This window comes from Lissotriton helveticus, chromosome 11 (genome assembly GCF_964261635.1).
Source record: "Lissotriton helveticus chromosome 11, aLisHel1.1, whole genome shotgun sequence".
In the NCBI taxonomy this organism is placed as follows: domain Eukaryota; kingdom Metazoa; phylum Chordata; class Amphibia; order Caudata; family Salamandridae; genus Lissotriton; species Lissotriton helveticus.
In genome coordinates, this window is record NC_136072.1 from 1,028,586,241 (window position 1) to 1,028,605,660 (window position 19,420).

Genomic DNA, 19,420 nt, shown 5'->3' on the forward strand with positions numbered 1-19,420 from the left:
AGGTAGTGCCACTAGGGACTTGCATGTAAACTAAAGATGCTAATTTGGTTAATGCCAGTGTTACCATAATTTAAGGAAGGAACACAAGCACTTAAGCACCTGTTAGCAGTGGTAAAGTGTGCAGAGGTCTAAGGCCAGCAAAAACGAGGTCTGCAAAAATAGGCGGTCTGAAGGCATAAAGTTAGTGGAACATCACGCCAAGGATGCAAGGCCTAACACTTTCATATCCCGTAGCCCTTGGTACTATGTATAAATAATATCAGTTCTGAGAATCAAAGACCTTTAATATTTAGAAGATTGTTCTAAATATTAGTGCAATCCTCCATTTAGGATGGGCCGGTTTGATAAAGTTAAGCAGGGTCTCAGGCGCCGTCAGGCCAGGATCTATCTAAAATATCTTGCCGTCTACATTGAGCACAGATAATGGGCGGTGTGCTTTTCATGATTCCTACCTGGTTTTTAGTATTACTTCCACCGTTCCCTGTGTAGTAGTCAGTTAGGAAACTATCTTTACTAGCCATACACTTTAATAATTTGGGTGCTAGTGTGTCCTAATAAGTTGCATTTAAATTCACATTGCAACTCATCGCTTTCTTGTGGTTGCACTGCCAAGCTTGAGGCTATTTTTTCAGGCGAGGCTGTCTAGTCATGACCCTCAAAGGGGTATGGGTGCATTTTCACTCAAATAAGCATGTGCAGCTCTAAAATATTACTTGTAGTGGCATTTTTACCTGTGCACCTCACCCTGTCTCCCTATCACTACTTAAAATGTATCTTAGAGTGGAGGTGAGTGGAGTTAAAATGCTTGCAGAGTAGATGAGCATGCATGAGAATAAGGCAGCCGACTCACTGAATTATTATCATTGTTTTTTTTTTAAAGCCCTCATGTGGTGCTTTCTCAGAAGTAGAGTATTGTATTTTACCAAGCAGTAGGTGACTGGCTTTAGAATTTCAAATAACTGTGCCCCTATTCATTGTATTTCAGGCATTATGGAGACAAGACCAGATTTTGTGTTCAGCTAAATATTCTTGTTTTGTTTTGCCATCCTGAAAATGTATCCTGATTTATTTTTTAGAAAGAATAGAAATCGTTTTCTAGACTATTATGATCTTATTTTGAAAATATCGTAGTTTAATATCTCCATTGTGGTCTTGGTGACACACCACTGTGTATATACATCAGTTCCTTTTGAATTTAAGATCAAGAGTAGAGGTAAAACGTTTTATAATTCATACAATAAAACCATGTGGAGGCATAGTTTTTGCCTCCACAAGAATAAATGATTTTATTTTTCTGTGATCAGATCTTTGGAAGGAAAACTGGATTGTTCTGTGGAAGAGACTGTCCGGTTTGTAGAAGATAGAATAGCTGAAGAATCCAAGAGTTTGCGGCAGCTGCGGGGACCTTATTTAGCCAAGTTGGAACTCATTAAGCGACTGCGAAACAGAGGATGTAACGATGAATATAAGCTTGGTAAGATGCATTACTTTCAATTCCATTCATCAGTACAGTGAGCCTATGTGCCTCTGGTAGAAGCAGAAAAAGTAATTGTGCAGGTGTATCCCAGGCATTTGATGCTTACTTTTTCAACTTCCCATCTTTTTGCAATTTGGAACAAATCTTAGAAGTGGGGAAGTAAATCATAGGCATGTTGGCAAGAGACCGTTCCCTATTTTCTTGATCTACTTATTTCTGAGGTGCATTTACAGAAGTATCATTTATTGCAACAGTGCTATTGATGAAGGATGCTCAAGTGCACTCAATATGTTAAATTTTAGTGGTAGTAATTCACTGTTTATTTTGTGTGCTTCCCTGTTGTAGCGCCGTGTTCACTGGCGTTGTGTGAACTGAATTTCCAGTAGTGTCAGCAGAGGGAAAACCCTGTCCGACTGACGGAAGCACTTATTGAAGAAAATAGGATTGTTTTCTTTTTCAGGCGCTTTTTTCACGTTTAAATCCAATAATCAACATCAATCCATGGTTCAGTTTGCATTTGCAATTTTTATTCCCTTTTTGCCATTTTCCAATAATTCCTTGCTGACAATGTTAATCCATATCCTTATGGAACCAAATGCATTTTGGATCAATGTTGGCCCTTCATCAGTGGTCTCCACAATAAATTGTAGACATGAATACAATAAACTATTTCAGTACAGTCATTCACGTATGTAATGTATGTAAAAAATATTACAAGGTTTCCCTCTCCTGACACTCCTGTAAAAACAGTGCTATTGAGCCACCTCTAGGTTCTCCTGGATTGCTTATGTTCTAGAACCTCTAAGTGACAATGCATTAGTTCTTTTGTTCTGTTGTCCATTTATTTGACTGTTTTGGGCACTCAACTGCCCAAGCAGGGTGAGACAGACAACGCTGTTTAAAAGATTGTTGATTAAAATTTAACAGGCCCCTTTGCTTGAGCTCCCTTCTGCATTCTAGGCCTGTGTCCGACCAGCATATTAGGGCACTAGTTTTCTTTGGATCCCTGTTTGAGGCCACTTTTATCCAAGTTAATATGAACTGAAACGTTTTACAAAAAGGTCTGACGTTTTAGAAATTTTTATTCGCAGTGGTTTAAATGATTCTTTATAGACTCTTCCTGAAATTGATAGGGATTTAGTGCCTAATTTTGAGAACTCTCGAAAAAGTGAAAGCGCCAAAATGGTAACACCCCTTAGTTACAGTTGTGCAGTACATTGTATTTAAGACTACTGATTGCATTTCGACCTTAAAGAAATACTCAGTCTAAAATCCAGTGAAGTTGAGCATCAAAACACCAGGTTATTAGACAAAATCCGACCCATTTCAGGCCTGCTCTTCCAATGAAAGCCATCAAGGGATGTCATCTGCTGCATCATAAGATCTTCATTAATAGTTATAAAACTAGAATAATTTGGCACTGCCTGTGTTGACTCTGGAGCACTTCTGTTTTTTTTTTTGCTAGCCAAGTTTATTGATTTTGTAGAGATCCAACAAAAAAACAGCACCAGCATTTTGTACACTTGACCATTCAAGGCTAATACAAAGAAACATCACAATAATAGAAAGACAAAAATAAAGACAATGCTGCATCTGATCCCAACCCAGGTGGACCCAGAGGATATTAGCCCTCCAGTGCACCGACCCATTTACCCCACATTCTACGAAATTTCTTCGGACAACCTCGTGCCTCGAACAAGGGTCGCTCCTGAGCAGCGCACCAGTCCACCCCCCTGCGCCAGCACTTCATAGTGGGAGCAGTGGTACCCAGCCAGTTGGCCGCAATGTCTCTTTTGGCCACCATCAATGCCATGTTAAGGAAGAGCTTCTCGTCCTGGATCCATCTAGACCCTTGGTGACGCCAAGGAGAACAGTCATAGGGTTAAGAGGAACCTCTCAGCCCAGAACCTCCGCAAGTTCCCCCGTTACTGACTCCCAGTAATATGTAATTACGGGGCAACACCACACCAAATGATAAAAATCAGCCTGTGGATGAGCACAGCGGGGACAGGAAGCATCAGTTTGGAGTTCAGCGTGGAGGAGACGCTGCGGTGTAAGATAAGCTGTATGAAGATAATATACTTGAACAACACAAAAAAAAACTAGAGAGTCAGGAAATGGGACAGGAACTTGTCACTTTCCCAGAGTAATATGCAAAAACAACGTGGACAAGTCCATAACAGGTTGTGGTCATAGTTGTTGACATTCACCCTGGTAGAGGAACGAAGACACCCAGTGGTTGTCTTAGGAAACCCCTCACCCACCTACCTAGTAGGTGGCATGCTTCATCATCGGGATCCAGCTGGATTGCTGAGTGCAATCCAGCTGTGCTTCAGCACCTGAATTAAAGCGGAGCAGGTTATTTGGTGAAAAGTGCAGTGTAAGTGAATGGTAAAAATGTCTCTAGGAAATGCCCTTATAAAAGTTTTAATAGAAGGATCCTAGGACACGATTAAAAACATGGTCGGGATATACATGTGGTGAAAATGTACCTTAATATCCTTAAAGTGTAGATCTACTAGTTTCAGCCTTCTACGATATTTATGAGGCTTTCCTCTGGACAAATTGAGTGAGTGTGGCCAGAAAAGTATTGATGGCCACTTGAGTGTATATATCAGCGCACACCCTAAAGTGCGCTGTGTGTGTGGTGGGATCTTATTACTTGCAGATCCTGCGCGTTGAGTATCTGAAAAGAAAAGGTACAATACGACAGGTATATTTGTAAACAGGTAATATTTCTCATGCATGTCTTGCGTATCTGCGCTCCTCCATGCTTAGTGTAGTGGTGGCATGGCTATGAAATGGAATGAAGGCATCATGCATGTGACTTCATGATGGCATGCATGATGGATATCTGAAGAATAACCATGCATGGCTACAATGTGCCATGGGAGCACACAGCTATGTTCATGTGGTGGTTTTTACACAAACTACTACTTGTATATTATGTGTGTTTATCAATGAATGTAGATTAGATTACGTCGAAAATATTGCATTAGGCTCACTGTGATATTTTAAAATGTATCCAGTGATTTTGGCTGCGCGTGATTTAAAAAGAGAACACATTAAACATGGATGAGATCACAAACGAGACAAACTGACAAACGACATGTATGCAGGCTTATATTATCTCCGAGTGTGTATGGATTCATGGATCCTGTCGCACAGTGGGCCTTCCTATTATGGGGTCCCTGGGAGGGTGGAAATTGTCGTGAAAATGGATGCGGTATAGAGTATTGCACGCGCAGCTGGTGCTGTGGTTATGGGCGCTTGTACTTACATGTGTCTCAGGATAGTAATCGCTGCAACCTATGATGTGGACCGGATCCCACCGATGTGGCATGTATCTCGAGTCTCCATGCTAGTAGTTGCAACTCGGATGTGATCACGTCCTAGCGCAATAGATCACGTGGCCTCATTATGTTTAGGAAAAGGCTAGAACGGTAACTTTTGAGCGTCGTGTCCATAATGGAGCTGGGTGATAGAGATGCATTTGGTGATGCGCATGCGCACACCATGATATTTCAGCTTATATGGGCTTTGTGTTATAAGGGGAATGCACTGCAAATTCGCCTCACATGACGAAGTTAAAAGCAGACTTTTGATTGTGGGATCAAACAAAATAAAATGAAGTAAGACCAAGTTGCCTAGAACATAATTAGGGTACCTCACTAGTCCCCAAGGAACTTAACAAAATACAGATGTTCCTTGAGTGAGTTAATATTTAAAAACGTCACAAAAGTGAACAGAATATTTAACAGTCAGGGAATTTCTCATAAATATTTTTATTTTTGATTCAATCAATTTTTATCAAAAAACAGCAAAGAATACATTTATCAAATCATGTACGGCAACGAATCTACTACTGAGTCAATATACATCTATGATACATAGTAGTAGCTGACACCTTTTGTTTTTAAACAGACGTATAGATAGTACACAGAATCAACCATATATTAAAATTAATCAGTTGTTTACGTACGGCTGTCCTGTGTGTACTACGTCTCCGAGATTATATGTCGCTGCTTTATCTAATATGCATTTATCTCCTTGTTTGTAAATAACATTGACATGCTTGTGACATGCTTTTGGCTATTAGATGTCGAGACTTTCTTTTATAGGTAAGATGAGGTCTGTGTTGTAGTTACATTTATGGTTGACACCCCGTGTGATGAGTTTGTTTCTCACGGGTTCTGATTTGTTTATATTTTTTATAGGTTTAAGAACTACCAAGAAATAGCTGTTTTTTAAACAAGTAAGACTTTTGCGTGATGATGTGGTTTTGGTCACTGCCTACCACCGGCATGTTGATTCGTTTTTAGATTGGTTAGTGGTTTTGACATCGGCACACACCGGTATTGCTTTTGTGCCACTTTTGGAGTCTGTTGGATTTCCGTTGGTGTTTTAATTTGACACTCGGTGTGGTGTAGGCACCCAGGGTGAATTTTGTTGTTTCATCTTCAATTTGAGTAATGAGCAGACGGTACATTTGAACTCAGGGTTTTTCTTTATGTTGACTTAGGATGTTTCTATTGCATTAGATTCATGGTGCAATGTTACCATCCTGAAGATGGTCTAGTGGATCGCTTAGACCGTTAGGTCGACCGAAACGTCGACGCAACTACACCTTTTTGTTTTTATTGATGTTTGTTGTTACATAATGAAATGAATGTAAGCAACTGATTCATTTCAATATATAGTTGATTCTGTGTACTATTCATTCGTCTGTTTAAAAACAAAAGGTGTCCGCTACTACTATGTATCATAGATGTATATTGACTCAGTAGTAGATTTGTTGCCGTACATGATTTGATGAATGTATTCTTTGCTGTTTTTTGATAAAATTGATTGAATCAAATATGAAAATATTAGAGAAATTTCCGGACTGTTAAATATTCTGTTCACTTATGTGACGTTTTGAAATATTAAGTCAGTTAAATGATTCCTCAAGGAACATCTGTCTTTTGTAAGTACAAGTTGCGTCATCAGTTGCACAGCGTAACCTAGTTATTGCACAGCCATAAAGGCTTGGGTCATGTGGTATAAATGCAATGTCACGCAGTTGCGTAGCGTGTCCTGGATGTTAAAAATGGTTAAGCAGCCAGCAGGCTGGTTTAACCCCTTCCATGCTTATGACGAGCCCAGCTCGTCATGAGGCACAGTGGAGCTGTGCTCATGAAGAGCTGAGCTCGTCATAACGGCCCGCACGCGCGTGATTGATTCCCCGCTTGTGCGGGAGAATCAATCAGTGGGCGGGGTTGTGTCGAGCCCAGCTCTTCATGAGCACAGCTCCACTGTGCCTCATGATGAGCTGGGCTCGTCACGAGCACTGCGGCGCCGTCCCCGACCCCCCCACCCCACCCCACTCCCCCGCAGTGTGGGGGAATTACTCCCGCGGCGAAGGGGCTGATATTAATAATTGAAAATGACTACAACTTACGGATTAACTTGGGGTGTTTGAAGGAAAACTATTGAATAGGAATTCCAGAGGGTGAAAGAGTTCACTGTATATTGTTCTTAGGCATCCAAGTGGTGTGTTACAGTAGAGAATGATGCCGACTATGTCAGATGGTCATGATGGCCCAATAAGTATTTGACCGGGAGATTTGATAGGCTAAGAATGACTAGTGGGCCAATTTGAACAGTTGTAAAGTCCTAATGGGTGTGACATGTTTAGTTTCCCGTGTGAGTGGGGATGCTTATGCTCTCTGTATTGCATTCCATGGGACATTGTCATTGAGACCTGTGATGTGGGTTCAGAGTCTGTAAACCCAACGTTGCTCTTTTTCTAAGAGTAGGTTCTGCAAATTATTATTATGCACGTCTAGTTGTTCGATGACCACCCACGCCATATCGTTGGTCGTATGTCCTGCATTAAGAAAGTGATAGGTCATTTTTGTGGTGTTACGTTTACACCGGATATTGCTCCTGTGTTCACATATCCTGGTCTTTATTTTTCGGCTGGTCATACCCACATATCTGTGATTACATGGGCACGTGATGAGATGTCCCACATTGGCTGAATTTCAGTTTGTGTGTCTTTTGATGTGCCATGTTTTCCCTTGTTCAAGGTTTTTGTAGTTTTGGTGAGATGGCACACGCTGCAATTGCCACATGGAAAGTGGCCAGTGATATTTGGTAGACCTCATGCATTTAAGACCGTGTTGTTTGTAGGGATTTGTTGCTTGGGGCGTGTGGATACCAAACTGTCTCGTAGATTTTGTGCTCTTTTGTAGGAGAATAGTGGCTATTCCAATTGCAGTTTGCATGATGATACTATTTGCCAGTTACTCTGGATGATTTTGGTAACTTTGAGATAAAATTATACGTGGTAACACAGGTGAGTGGGGTGGTAGATACACTCTTTTCTGCATTCTCCAGTAGACTCTCCCGGTTCTGGTTTCTGGTTCTTTTGTAGGCTTTCTTAATGACTCTGTCAGGATAACCCCTGTTCAGGTTTTTGGTTAGTGTATCTGATTGGGATTTGAAATCCTTGACTTCACTGCAATTGCGTATTATTCTGAGGTATTGGCCATAAGGCAGGTTTTCCCTTAATGGTCTAGGATGAAAGCTTTCAAAGCGCAGCAGTGAGTTTTTTGCTGTTGGTTTGAAATGTGTCTTGGTGCTAAGAATACCTCTGTGTGCCTCTGTCTAGGTCTAGGAAGGTGATACTCTCCTGACTTGTTGAATGGGTAAACTCTAGGTTGGGGTCCAAGGTGTTGACCCAGGTAAGAAATTCCAATATTCTGATCTCTGTACTTTCCCATATTAGGATGATATCATCTATATATCTCTTGTAGAATGTTATCGCCTTACAGAATGGTGAAGCGGGATTCAAAATGTGTAGTTTTTCAAAATTGTACTCAAAGTGCCCTCCTATTCAAAAAAGTTGTCTTTTAATGCTAGTTCTGCGCATTGTAGGACAAACTATTTTGGTGTCTTGTAGTTCCATTCTATACTGTACAGTGAGGTGCGAAGGACCTCAAGTGTGTCATCGTGGGGTAGGCTAGTGTACAGGCTTTCGATGTCCATACTCCTCAGGATTAAGTCTGCAGGATTGAATTGGAGATTATTTAGGTGACATAGTAGGTCTTTAGTGTCTTTTAGATAAGTTGGGGTTGCCTGTACCAAAGGTTGCAGAAAGAAATCGCAAAAGCGGGAGAGAGGTTCTAAAAGTGAACCTATTCCGGACACAGTTGGTCAGCCTAGAGGGGGGTTTTTAGGTCGAGCTAGAATACGCATGCTTGCATGCGTCTAGCTAGACAACTATAGCCGTCTGTCTCCTGGGAATCTGAGACAGGGGCCGGGCACGAGCGTCGACGTAACCTCGTGGGCGCGCACGCCCAGCCCCTGCCTCAGATTCACAGCAAGACAGGCTCTCGCCCGCGCACACACACAGCCACACTCGCGCATGCACACACACATACACCCACGCAGGCACACAGACCCACATATACACACGCAGCCACACTCACGCATGCGCACTCAGTCCCACGCGCACACAATGTGCCCCGAAGCCCCCCCCTCACCGGGTCTGTTATACTCCTCGTCCTGGTCCTCCCTGTGTCCAGACTCCGCAGCCCGCTCTATTGTTTCTCCGTCCCTTCCAGACAGTTCGTGCGTGTCACGCCTCTCCTTTCTCCCGCCCGGAAATCCGATTTGCGTGTCAGGCCTCGCTCTGGCTATCTATTGCTGTTCTCAACAAGCATTTGCAATGCAATCGGTCTTGCATTTACTGCGAGTTTAAGGTATTGGCATTGTAAATGACAATGCGTTTTATTTACCAAAACATAAATAAAAGGCATTGTCATTTACAATGCCAATAGCTCAAACTCGCGTAAATGCGAGACCTGTTGCATTGTAAATGCTTGTTCTTATTGTGAATCTTTGGGTTTGTATAAAAGTATGGGATCTTAGTACCGCCTGAAGTGAGGAATGATTCTTCTTGTTTGCTAATGTCTCCATTTGATTCTGCCAATATGTATATTTTGGTTTTGAGGGTGTTGCTCGGGTCTTGATCAAGTTTGTGATAGCTTTTGGTGTCATTGAGGAGGCGGAGGCATTCTCTGTGGTATGCTTTTGTTTTGCAGGACTATACCTCTTCCTTTGTCCGCTGGTTTTATAATGATCGTGTCATTACTTCTCAGCCTTTTGATTGCAGCAAATTGACTTGCACTGGTGTTTTTGAATATGGGATCCTCTGCGGTGTTCTCAATTTCTTTTTAAAGTGTGTGTTCAAATGCTATTAGTTCCACAGGTATTGTTGGGGGGGGGGAGGGGTTAAAGGTAGATTTGACTTTCAGATTAGTGTGTCCTTTTATCTCATTCGGGGTGTTTGAAGGAGGCTGATTAACAAAAATGGCTTTTAGTTTTAGCTTCCGGAAGAACTCGGAGAGTTCACAGTGGAGTTTGAATTTGTCAAGTTTGGCGGTGGGTGAGAAATCTAGTCCTTTGTTAAGTACTTCTTCTGCATCTGTGAGGGTGTGATCAGACAAATTTGTGACTAGGTCCTGGTTCCGCTCGGTCCTGCATGTTGGTCTTTTGCTTTGCTGTGGGTATTGGCACTGTGGTCAGGTCTTCCTCCCAGTGTACTTGGTTTCTTCATGGTCTCCCCTGCGGCCTGCCCTTAAAACATGAAACATTTGATTTGGGTTCCCAAATTGTATTGTTGGTTGTGCGAATGGGGGATTCCAGCCATACATCATTTGCCGGGTCATTTGTGGTAGCATTAGTGGGTAAGGGCCATCATTGTTCATTTGACCGGCTTGATGTGTGTTTGGCCATGGTTGTTGCCAGTTGGTGTTTTGGCCACTGCCTTTTTGTCTATTTCTGTAGCTTCCATTGCTTGATCAGCTACTTATGGAGGAACCATTATCCAAAGAAACTGACTGTGGTGTCCTATTCGGGGTTTTGTAGTCTGCATCTGAGTAGGAGTAGGTTTTTACAAAAGAAAATTTCTTTACATCCTTCTGGAATTTATGGATTTTGGACTGGGTCAGTTCATCTTTATATTCGGCCATTTCCTTATTTACCTATTTACTTCATCAATTCTTTTTTATATGATAGATCGGTCTTAAAATGGCTTTCTGTCGCTTTAATATCTATCAGGATCGCACCAGTCTTTTGGCTGTCTGGAATATTAAAATAATCCAGTCCCTAGTACAGTGCCAGACGATCTGGGCCCAGTCTCTTTGAAACGCTGCATCGTCCAGGAATATGCGGGGGCATTTGTCACTATCAGTCCTTTTGGGGCTGTATTGTAACGTACATATTCTGTTAATATTACTCCATGTAGTATGGTTCTGATACGGTTTTTCTTTTTTTCTGTCATATTTTCCCCATCTGTACTTTGTGACATCGTTTGTGCCACATTGAAGTCTGCCATAAGTGGGGAGGCTGCCAGGATGTTACTGACATCTTTGTCGGTGAAAGTGAGTCCATAGTTTTCTGCCAAGTTGCCAGCCGGACTGTGCACAATTTTGAAAAACTGCACATTTTGAATCCATCTTCACCATTCTGTAAGGAGATCACATTCTACAAGAGATATATAGATGATATCCTCCTAATATGGGAAAGCACAGAGATAAGACTATTGGAATGTCTTACCTGGGTGAAAATTGTGGTTTGATGTCAGCATAGACGTCTAAAGCGTTGGCTCCTACTTGTTCACTGTCGAACAAAGGCTCGATCTATCAAATGACGTCATGAGCACAGAGATCGCAGAGAAATCATGTTCTCAACTCGACATTGTAGAAGACGCCAGTAACATAGACGGTATCTTAAACACTATCTGCATCCAACTTCATCTCTGATGTCAAACTGAACCCCACTCCATGTCTGTATATTCACGGTCAAAGAAAATACGTCATTCTCTATCAATGCTGAAGAGCTTACGCTCATCACCTACATCTTCTCAATCATTAACCTTGATGGGCACTTCATCTTTGTCTATTTGGAGTTATCAACCTTTCTCCATTAATTTCCAAGTAACAAACAGCTGTAGATACGCAAACATTTTCCATGTCGTATTTTTTTTTTAAACTACCGCTCTGTCGTGTTTCTCATATGGCCCATTGTCATTTTCTCCTTGTTAGCCTATTCAGTCCGCTTTGTTGTTGCATGCGTTACTAAATAACATGCTTGCCTTTGTGCCACATATTTTCTCATGGAACCAGCAGTTTTTTTGTATTTTATTCTTTGTGGGATTTAGTCTGAACAGTCAAGGCCATATCAAAAAATATTTCCCCTTGTTATTCTCTCTGGTGAGACACTAGCACCGAAACATAATAAAGGAATGCAGCTGCTGTTTTAGACTACACATATCTGGTCATATAATCGAGGAGAAGGGTTCTGAAAAAAGACACTCGGAGCGAGCTAAGACGAGAATGCGGCGGCAGCAGGGATGTAGAACATCCACCTATGCATGCTAAAGTACGGGGTCTGCTACTAAACACCAAGATCTACACTATATATCCAATTTGCTTCAGTAGTACAGGAGAGGTTAGGCAAATGTCAGATAACATGACGGGCCTTTAATGGTATGTGTTTTATTAACCATGCTTATGCTATTATTGATATGTTTGTTTTCTAATTGTGGCACAATTATTGCATCTTAGAGCACAATAGTTTAAATAAGCATTGTAAACTTCCTTTGTGCCTCTTTCATATCTTATTATGGACAAGTATGAGTGAGAGAGCGAAAGGGTGCGTCTTGTTACCACAATCCTTTGAAAGGATCGAGAGTGTTGTGTTCTGGGGTGCCAAATTTCTTCTCTTCTGAAAAGGTTGGGAGGGCAAGTGAAGCACTATAGTTAGTCAGACTCTGGCACAAAGTTACTGAGGTGGTATGGAGACTCAGTCCCAACATGATGATGTTCTATGGTCCCAAGCATAGTTCTGTTGCCGAGCAGAATCCCTGCAACAACTTCAATGAAAAGTGTAGAGGAATTATCCAGGCATCTCAGTCTACATCACAATCGCCTGATCCTCATCCACTGTCATTCCGCTAAAACTAAAATAAAATTTGAGGATCCACTGCAGGAGACCTTACAATTATTGCAAATATCTCCAAGATTGGTGTTGAGGCCTACTTCGATGTTTCCACCTAAAAAAAGGACATTCACCAATTTCACCTGTATAAACCCTTAAAAAAAGACAGGTTTGGGCTATATCAAGAACATGGTCGCCTTCTTCTGTCTCAGATGATACTACACGTCAGTGTCACCAGCTGCATCTCCACCTCGCATCTCTCTGGTTGATGATTTCTTCCTTTCATGATGGCCCAACCCCTCAGCCTGGGATGACTCCTGATGGCCCGCATCACTGGGCACCACCCCGGCACCAACCAACCACGCACGCAACCTAGGATTCATCCTCGACTCGAAACTCAGCATGACTAACCAAGTCAACGCAGTCTCCTCCACCTGCTTCTACACCCTCCGCATGCTCCGCAAGGTCTACAGATGGATCCCGACAGACACACAGAAAACCGTCACCCACCCCCTCGTCAGCAGTAGACTCTACTACGGAAACGCCCTCTATGCCGGAGCCCCGTCCAAGCTCATCAACAGACTTCAAAGAATCCAGAACGCCTCTGCATGCCTGATCCTCAACGTCCCGCGCCGAGATCACATCACCCCCCCACCTGAGTAACCTGCACTGGCTCCCCGTCGACAGAAGAATCTCCTTCAAACTCCTGACCCAAGCACACAAGGCACTCCAACACCGGCACAGCCTACCTCAACAGCCGTCTCTCATTCTACGTACCCAACAGAAAACTCCGCTCCGCCGACCTCTCACTGGCCGCCCTCCTACGCATCCACAGAACAACTTCCGGGGGCAGGTCCTTCTCCCACCGCGCCGCCAAGACTTGGAACACCCTCCCTCTCCTCCTACGACAAACCGAAGACCCGCAGACCTTCAGGAGACTACTCAAGACCTGGCTCTTCGACCACTAGCAGCGCCCCCCACCCCCCTCCTGCGCCTTGAGACCCTCGCGGGTAAGTAGTGCGCTTTACAAATGCCTTGATTGATTGATTATTATGGCTCCGACTCTCAACCTTGTTAAGAGACACAACTAAAGATCATGAATATCCCCTTTTTAGACTCGTCTCTGTTTAACAGCATACGGAGAAGGAAATGTTGAAAATAGTGAGGCCGAAGCCCAGAAAGCAGCTCCATTTGAGGAAAGAAAGTTCTTCAGGCAACTGTACAGTGCAAGAGAGCAGAGATTTTTTTTTATCAAGGAACAGTGTTCAAACTCCTCTCTGGCCCTTCGTCAGCAGCCACAACAGCACTCTCCAGAACAGAGATATGAGATATCCCTACCAGAGGCATTCTTCAAAATCAAAGACGACCTTACTGAAGTCTCCTTTCCTCTAAAGGCAGACATTCCTCTGACACAAGTCATTGATAAACTAATATCCTTCACCCTCTGTTTTCCACAGCAGTTGGGGGAGAGCAGTATCCTTGCCTCTGGCAAAGTGCACTTCAGTCTCAAGAGACAAATGGGTGTTAAGCATTGTAGCTCGTGGAAACTTTCTACATTTCAAACCCATTCCACTGTCGGTCTGACTGAAACCAAAATCAAACCTCCAATTATCTATCCGTCAGAAAGAAACATTGATCCTGTTGAGAAAAAATGGATATCAAACTAGTTCCATTAGATCAGAAATGTCTAGCTAAGAGTTTACTAAAGATTCAGAAAAAACTTCTAAAAGGGAATTCAGACTGCGATAAGAACTATGATCCACAAACCAATTTATCAAGAATTTTTTTTTTTCGAATGATTGCCCTACGTCAACTATATCCACATTCAAGACAAAAAGTATGGATGTACAGAGTACACCTTTCCATATTTCAGTAGCCATGGCACACATTATTCTGCAGTTTTGTAGCAGAAAACAATCATTATCTGTACACAACCCTACCGTTCCTCCTCCGATTTGCCTCACACACTTTTTTGACATACCTAATTGTGACAGAAGCTTCCCTAAGAAGGAAGGGCATTTTCATTTATCCATACCTAGATGACTGGCTGAGGAAAACTGGATTTCCTGAAAACATTAGTTAACAACTGAACAGTTTAGTTCTTCAGATCAACAACCTAAAATTAGTTTCTTTTAAAAATAATTTTTATTTTATTTTGAGACTGTTGTAAACCTTGACCTAACTTTAACAACAACATTGCACTTAGACCACAGTCGACCACCTGGTAATTCCCACATCCGGTGGACATCTGAGGGATACAAATCATGATATAAACAAAATTACATATAGGACCTTGGTACAAGTAACAGCAAGGCTGTCTCCCACAACCCGCCCCCACATCTCCCTCCTGGGACCAGCAAGGTATCATTAGTCCGACACCCCTTTTGCAGTAGATTGGTTATCCTCTACCCTCGATCACAACCATAGTTTCTCATCCAGCACCCTCATATTTTCTTAAACTTTTTGGGGCAGCCTCTACTTTTGTATTTGACCCTTTCAGCAGCCATGTATAGATCCATATCCTCTTTCCATTTTTGTAATGTAGGGGTCACTTGCGCGCCCCAGTGACGGGCAATATCCCGCTTGGCCAATACAAAGCCCAGTGCGCTGAAAAGAAGTTGGGGTCTAGGGACATCTACCTCACCAGGGATCCCCAACAGGATAAATCTAGGGACTATTGGTAGGGAGATTCCCTACTGCTTTCAATTCGGTGATTATCGTCTGCCAATAAATCCCTATTTGTGGACACTCTCAAAGAGTATGAAGGAAATGGTGTCAGTCCGACAGCGCAGACACTGAGGCGACTCTGCACGTCCCATTTTTTGTAGTCTTCCTTTGTCGCTGTGGGCCAGGTGAAGGATATTGAATTGAATGAGGCGAAACATGGCTTTGATTGTGACCTCCCTAGGGTGCATCAGGGCTGCTTCTTAATCGATGTCCTTCATTTCCCCATGGTCTCCCTCACACCCCCCCTTAGTTTAACAAGGGTGTCGGGCATATTGTTTATAGTTTTGTTGGTGACAGAGACTGCCTTCATTAAATTAGGTTTCAACACTGGTTCAAACACTCTCTTATCTAGGAGCAGTGCTGGACACCATAAAGGAAAGATAGTTTCCTTCTGAAGAGTCTATGCAAATCAAATGCTGAATCCATAAAGCAAGTTCCCACCTGCCTCAAAGGCATAAATATTGTCTGAGATGCAAGGCTTCACATGAGACCTCTTTAAAAATTTCTCGAGGAATAATGGTGTCAGAGGTAGAACAATTGGGAAGACTATTTACTTCTTACTACAGAAGCAAAGCCATCACTGACATAGTGGTGCAGAAGACAGTCTCCTCATATGAATACCTTTACAAAAAAACCTGTTAGGTTCTGTATACCTTTAAATGCTTTCATGTGTATCTTTAAATGCTAGCACATCCCAGCAAGACTATGGTTCCATACTGGGATGGTGGCATGTGGAATGGTCAGAAGACAGTTTTACGTTGCTGTTCCTCTGGCTGGTCGTTTACCCTGGAGATCTCTTGTACTTCATAAAAGAGATTGAACTTACCTGACGAAGTATCCTCTTCCTTTCACTTTCGACTGGATTTGGACTCTGGACCGGCAGAGAGCGTTTTCCTTTCCCGTGGATACTTTTGCTGCGACCCTGCTCGCTGTCTTCCTTATTGACGGCCACTGTGTTCCTACTTGCAGCTGGAGCCCATTTCGTGTTACAATTTGAAATCGGACTCTAGTAGGCTTTGCTTTTCTTTGCTTTTCTCCTGTTTTTCCAAGTTTTCCTTCATTGTCAGTTTCCCTTACTGTCTCGCGCTGTCCTCGAGCAGCGGAGCGTGAGCTTGCCCGCGCTGACCTCCTATTTCCTTTTGTGACGTGCGTTTTACTCCTGCGCAACACGTACGTGCGAAGACGCTTACTAAGACTTCTGCGTGTCCTCAGTTGCTTAGCAACCCGTAGCAAGCCTATCACGAGTCTTCAGAGCGCCCTTCACTTCTTAGCTACCTCACGGGCAGCCTTGCGCATGCAAAGAACAGTCCTGATTGTTTGGCAAAGCCCACGAGCCTCATTAAAGTTTTGGAAGTTTCATATCTCCTGGCAACTTCTCGCGTGGCCCGCATTTTCCTGGTTGCCACGCAACAGATTGGAGCCATGTACTGTATACGGCGTCTGGACATCTTTACGTGGATTGGTACAAGCTGTACCACTTTCTAATGGCTATCAGCTGCTGGCGCATCACGGTGATGCACACACCTATCTATTATTAACCGTTGCATGCCAATTGCTTTCCAGTTACTCTCTTTCCAATCGACTTGGTGATTTTCTTTCGTTATCAGCTGATTGCACATCACGGTGATATGCACACCTATCTTTACATAACGTTTACTTGCAAATTGCATTCTCAGTGCTTCTTACATTCGAGTGCATGACACATCGGTGAGGCGCACATTCCTTCTTTTCGCCACACACTATTTCACGTGCGCACCTTAACTCCTATCTATTTCAAAAGTGTGTTACTGTTGCTGTTTTATATTTTAGTGTACAAAATAATTAAAATGCAACAGTCTGTACTTCCTCCATCCCATTTTCTCTCCACTCCAGGAAATCCACCTGTAGAATGGGAATTGTGGCTAGAAGGTTTTGAGGCTCATCTAGAAGGCATTGAAGCAGAAGTTGTTACGCAAATGAAAAAATTTGCTTTACTCTTTGGGTACAGAAGGGAGGAAAGTTTTGAAAACATTTTTCTCCTGCTGTAGTCATGGGTGAAGGTGATGCCATTGATGAATAAGCCTCCGCCATAAAAATGTTAGATCCAGGTTTAAAAAGAAGCGCAACATCATAATGGAAAGACATAAGTTTTATATGAGAAAACAATTACCTGGTGAGCCTGTTGAGGCTTTTGTAAGTGATTTAAGAGGTTTTAGCATCTGCTTGTGATTACAAAACTTTTCATGATGCAATTGTTGACAACGCATGACTTAACTTTAGATAAAGCCTTGGAAATAGGCTAAAAATATAGAATCAACAGCGATGTACATCGACCAGATGGCTTTGGAGACCAAGGTCCATGTCCTTGTTGTTGACAAGGTTTCGAACAAGAAAGAAATTAAGTATGATAAACAAAGTAGACCATTTGAATGTTACAGGTGTGGTTGCAGGGGTCTTTTAGGGAATGCTCCTTTTTGTCCTGCATTAGATAAATATTGTGCCAAATGCAAAAAAGAAAGGTCATTTTTCTTAAGTTTGCAAATCTAGACCTTCTGATACCAACATCAAATCTTCCCCTAAAAAGGTTATTTCTATTGGTACCAAATCTGAAGTAGATTTTAATTCAGACAGTGAGGATGGTAATGAAATCATGATGATATCTAATATTGAGGAAACTCTGGTTAAAGAATCCCTAAATGTTTTCTCTTCCTCATGATTCCAGTCCTTTAGTCTATGGTCCACAAGTACTTAAACTCCAACCTGCCATCGTAAAGCGACCCTTCTGTCTAGTTGGGGTAAATGGTAATTACATTTCCATGATGGCTGATAACAGTTGTTTTTTCATTTTCATTGGTCCTAAGGAGTGGAGTAAGATGACTAATATTCTTTTGATGAAATCCCTAGTGAAACCTATGGCTTATGGTGGCAAGCCCGTTCAGGTTTTGGGAGAATTAGATTGCTCCTTAACTTTCAAAGAGCACTCCACTCCGTCCACTGTATGTTGTAGAAGATGGATTTAAACTTCTTGGGTGGTTGGAACAAAATAAAAAATGTAGCTATCATCTTGGATCCCAACAGTCCTGAACAGGTTCTCCTTAAAGTTGATTTTAAACCTGTTTTCAGTGTAGGCACACATGATTGGAAAGTATCCTTTCCACATGTTTTTAGTGAAGGTCTTGTTAAAATAAACGTTTTTCCCCATCAGATCGTCCTCAAGCATGGAGTTAAACTGGTAGTGCACAAGCCTAGACGAGTACCTTTGACCATGAGGAAAGAATTATCCCAAGAGCTAGAGTCCCTTTGCAGCCAAGGCATCATTGAGCCCATAGAAAGCTCAGAATGGCTTTCCCCCGTGGTTTTAGCCAGGAAACCTAATGGGGCCCTTAGAATGTGTATAGATTTGAGAGACCTAAATGACCGGATATGGGTGGACAGACATCCTCTGCCAACATTACGGAAATGTTGAGTTTGCTTAAGGATGCAAAGGTATTTGCCACTTTAGATAGGTCATCCTTGTACCACCAGATTACACTCAAGAAAGATTGTCGCTATCTCACGTCCTTTGTCACTCCGTCTGGCACCTACAGATTCAAAAGGATGCCTTCCGGTCTGGCGTCAACTTTGGCTGTATTTCAAAGAATAATGGAGTCTGTTTTCTAATGTGACTACTGTCAAATGTTTTCAATATGATATATTGGTGTGTGGTAAAAGTTTGGGATCTCATGACAAGACTTTAGCTATAGTGTTATTGATGCTAATAGACCGAAGTGCAACTTTAAAAGCAGAGAAATGTAAATTTGCTGTTGAAGAGGTGAACTACCTGGGTTACAAATTATCTGCCAAAGAAGTTGAACCTAAGGAAGATTTGGTCACGGCCATAAAGGGTTTTCTCACTCCACAGAATAAAGACCAACTTTGTTCTTTTTTGGCATGTTCGAGTTTTATGCCAGGTTTATCCCCAATTGCAGTAGCAAAACGCATAACATGAGATTACTTATGAAAAAAAGATCTACATTATCTATGGTCCTCTGATTTAGTGAAGGAATTTCAGGCCATAAAGTTAGAATTGAGTAATGCTATCCCTTTAAAACCTTTCGACACGTGACCAATCCACTGTGGTCACTGATGCTCGCCAGTACGGTTTGGGTGCTGTCCATCTTCAAAAAGAGGGGAAGGTGGCATTTGCCTCGCTTGCCTTAAGAGGTGCCGATCCATTTACTCAGTTGTGGAGCGTGAAGCTTTAGCTTG

The 19,420-nt window shown here is 42.4% G+C and overlaps 1 protein-coding gene across 1 annotated transcript in view; it reads left to right on the forward strand.

Annotated features, from left to right (window-relative positions):
* NAA25 (N-alpha-acetyltransferase 25, NatB auxiliary subunit) overlaps positions 1-19,420 on the forward strand; it is a 988,861-nt gene that overhangs the window by 347,396 nt on the left and 622,045 nt on the right. The window contains exon 10 of the mRNA XM_078667429.1: positions 1,305-1,474. Within this exon, the coding sequence (XP_078523555.1) occupies positions 1,305-1,474 (170 nt within the window). The remainder of the gene's footprint in view (positions 1-1,304; positions 1,475-19,420) is intronic.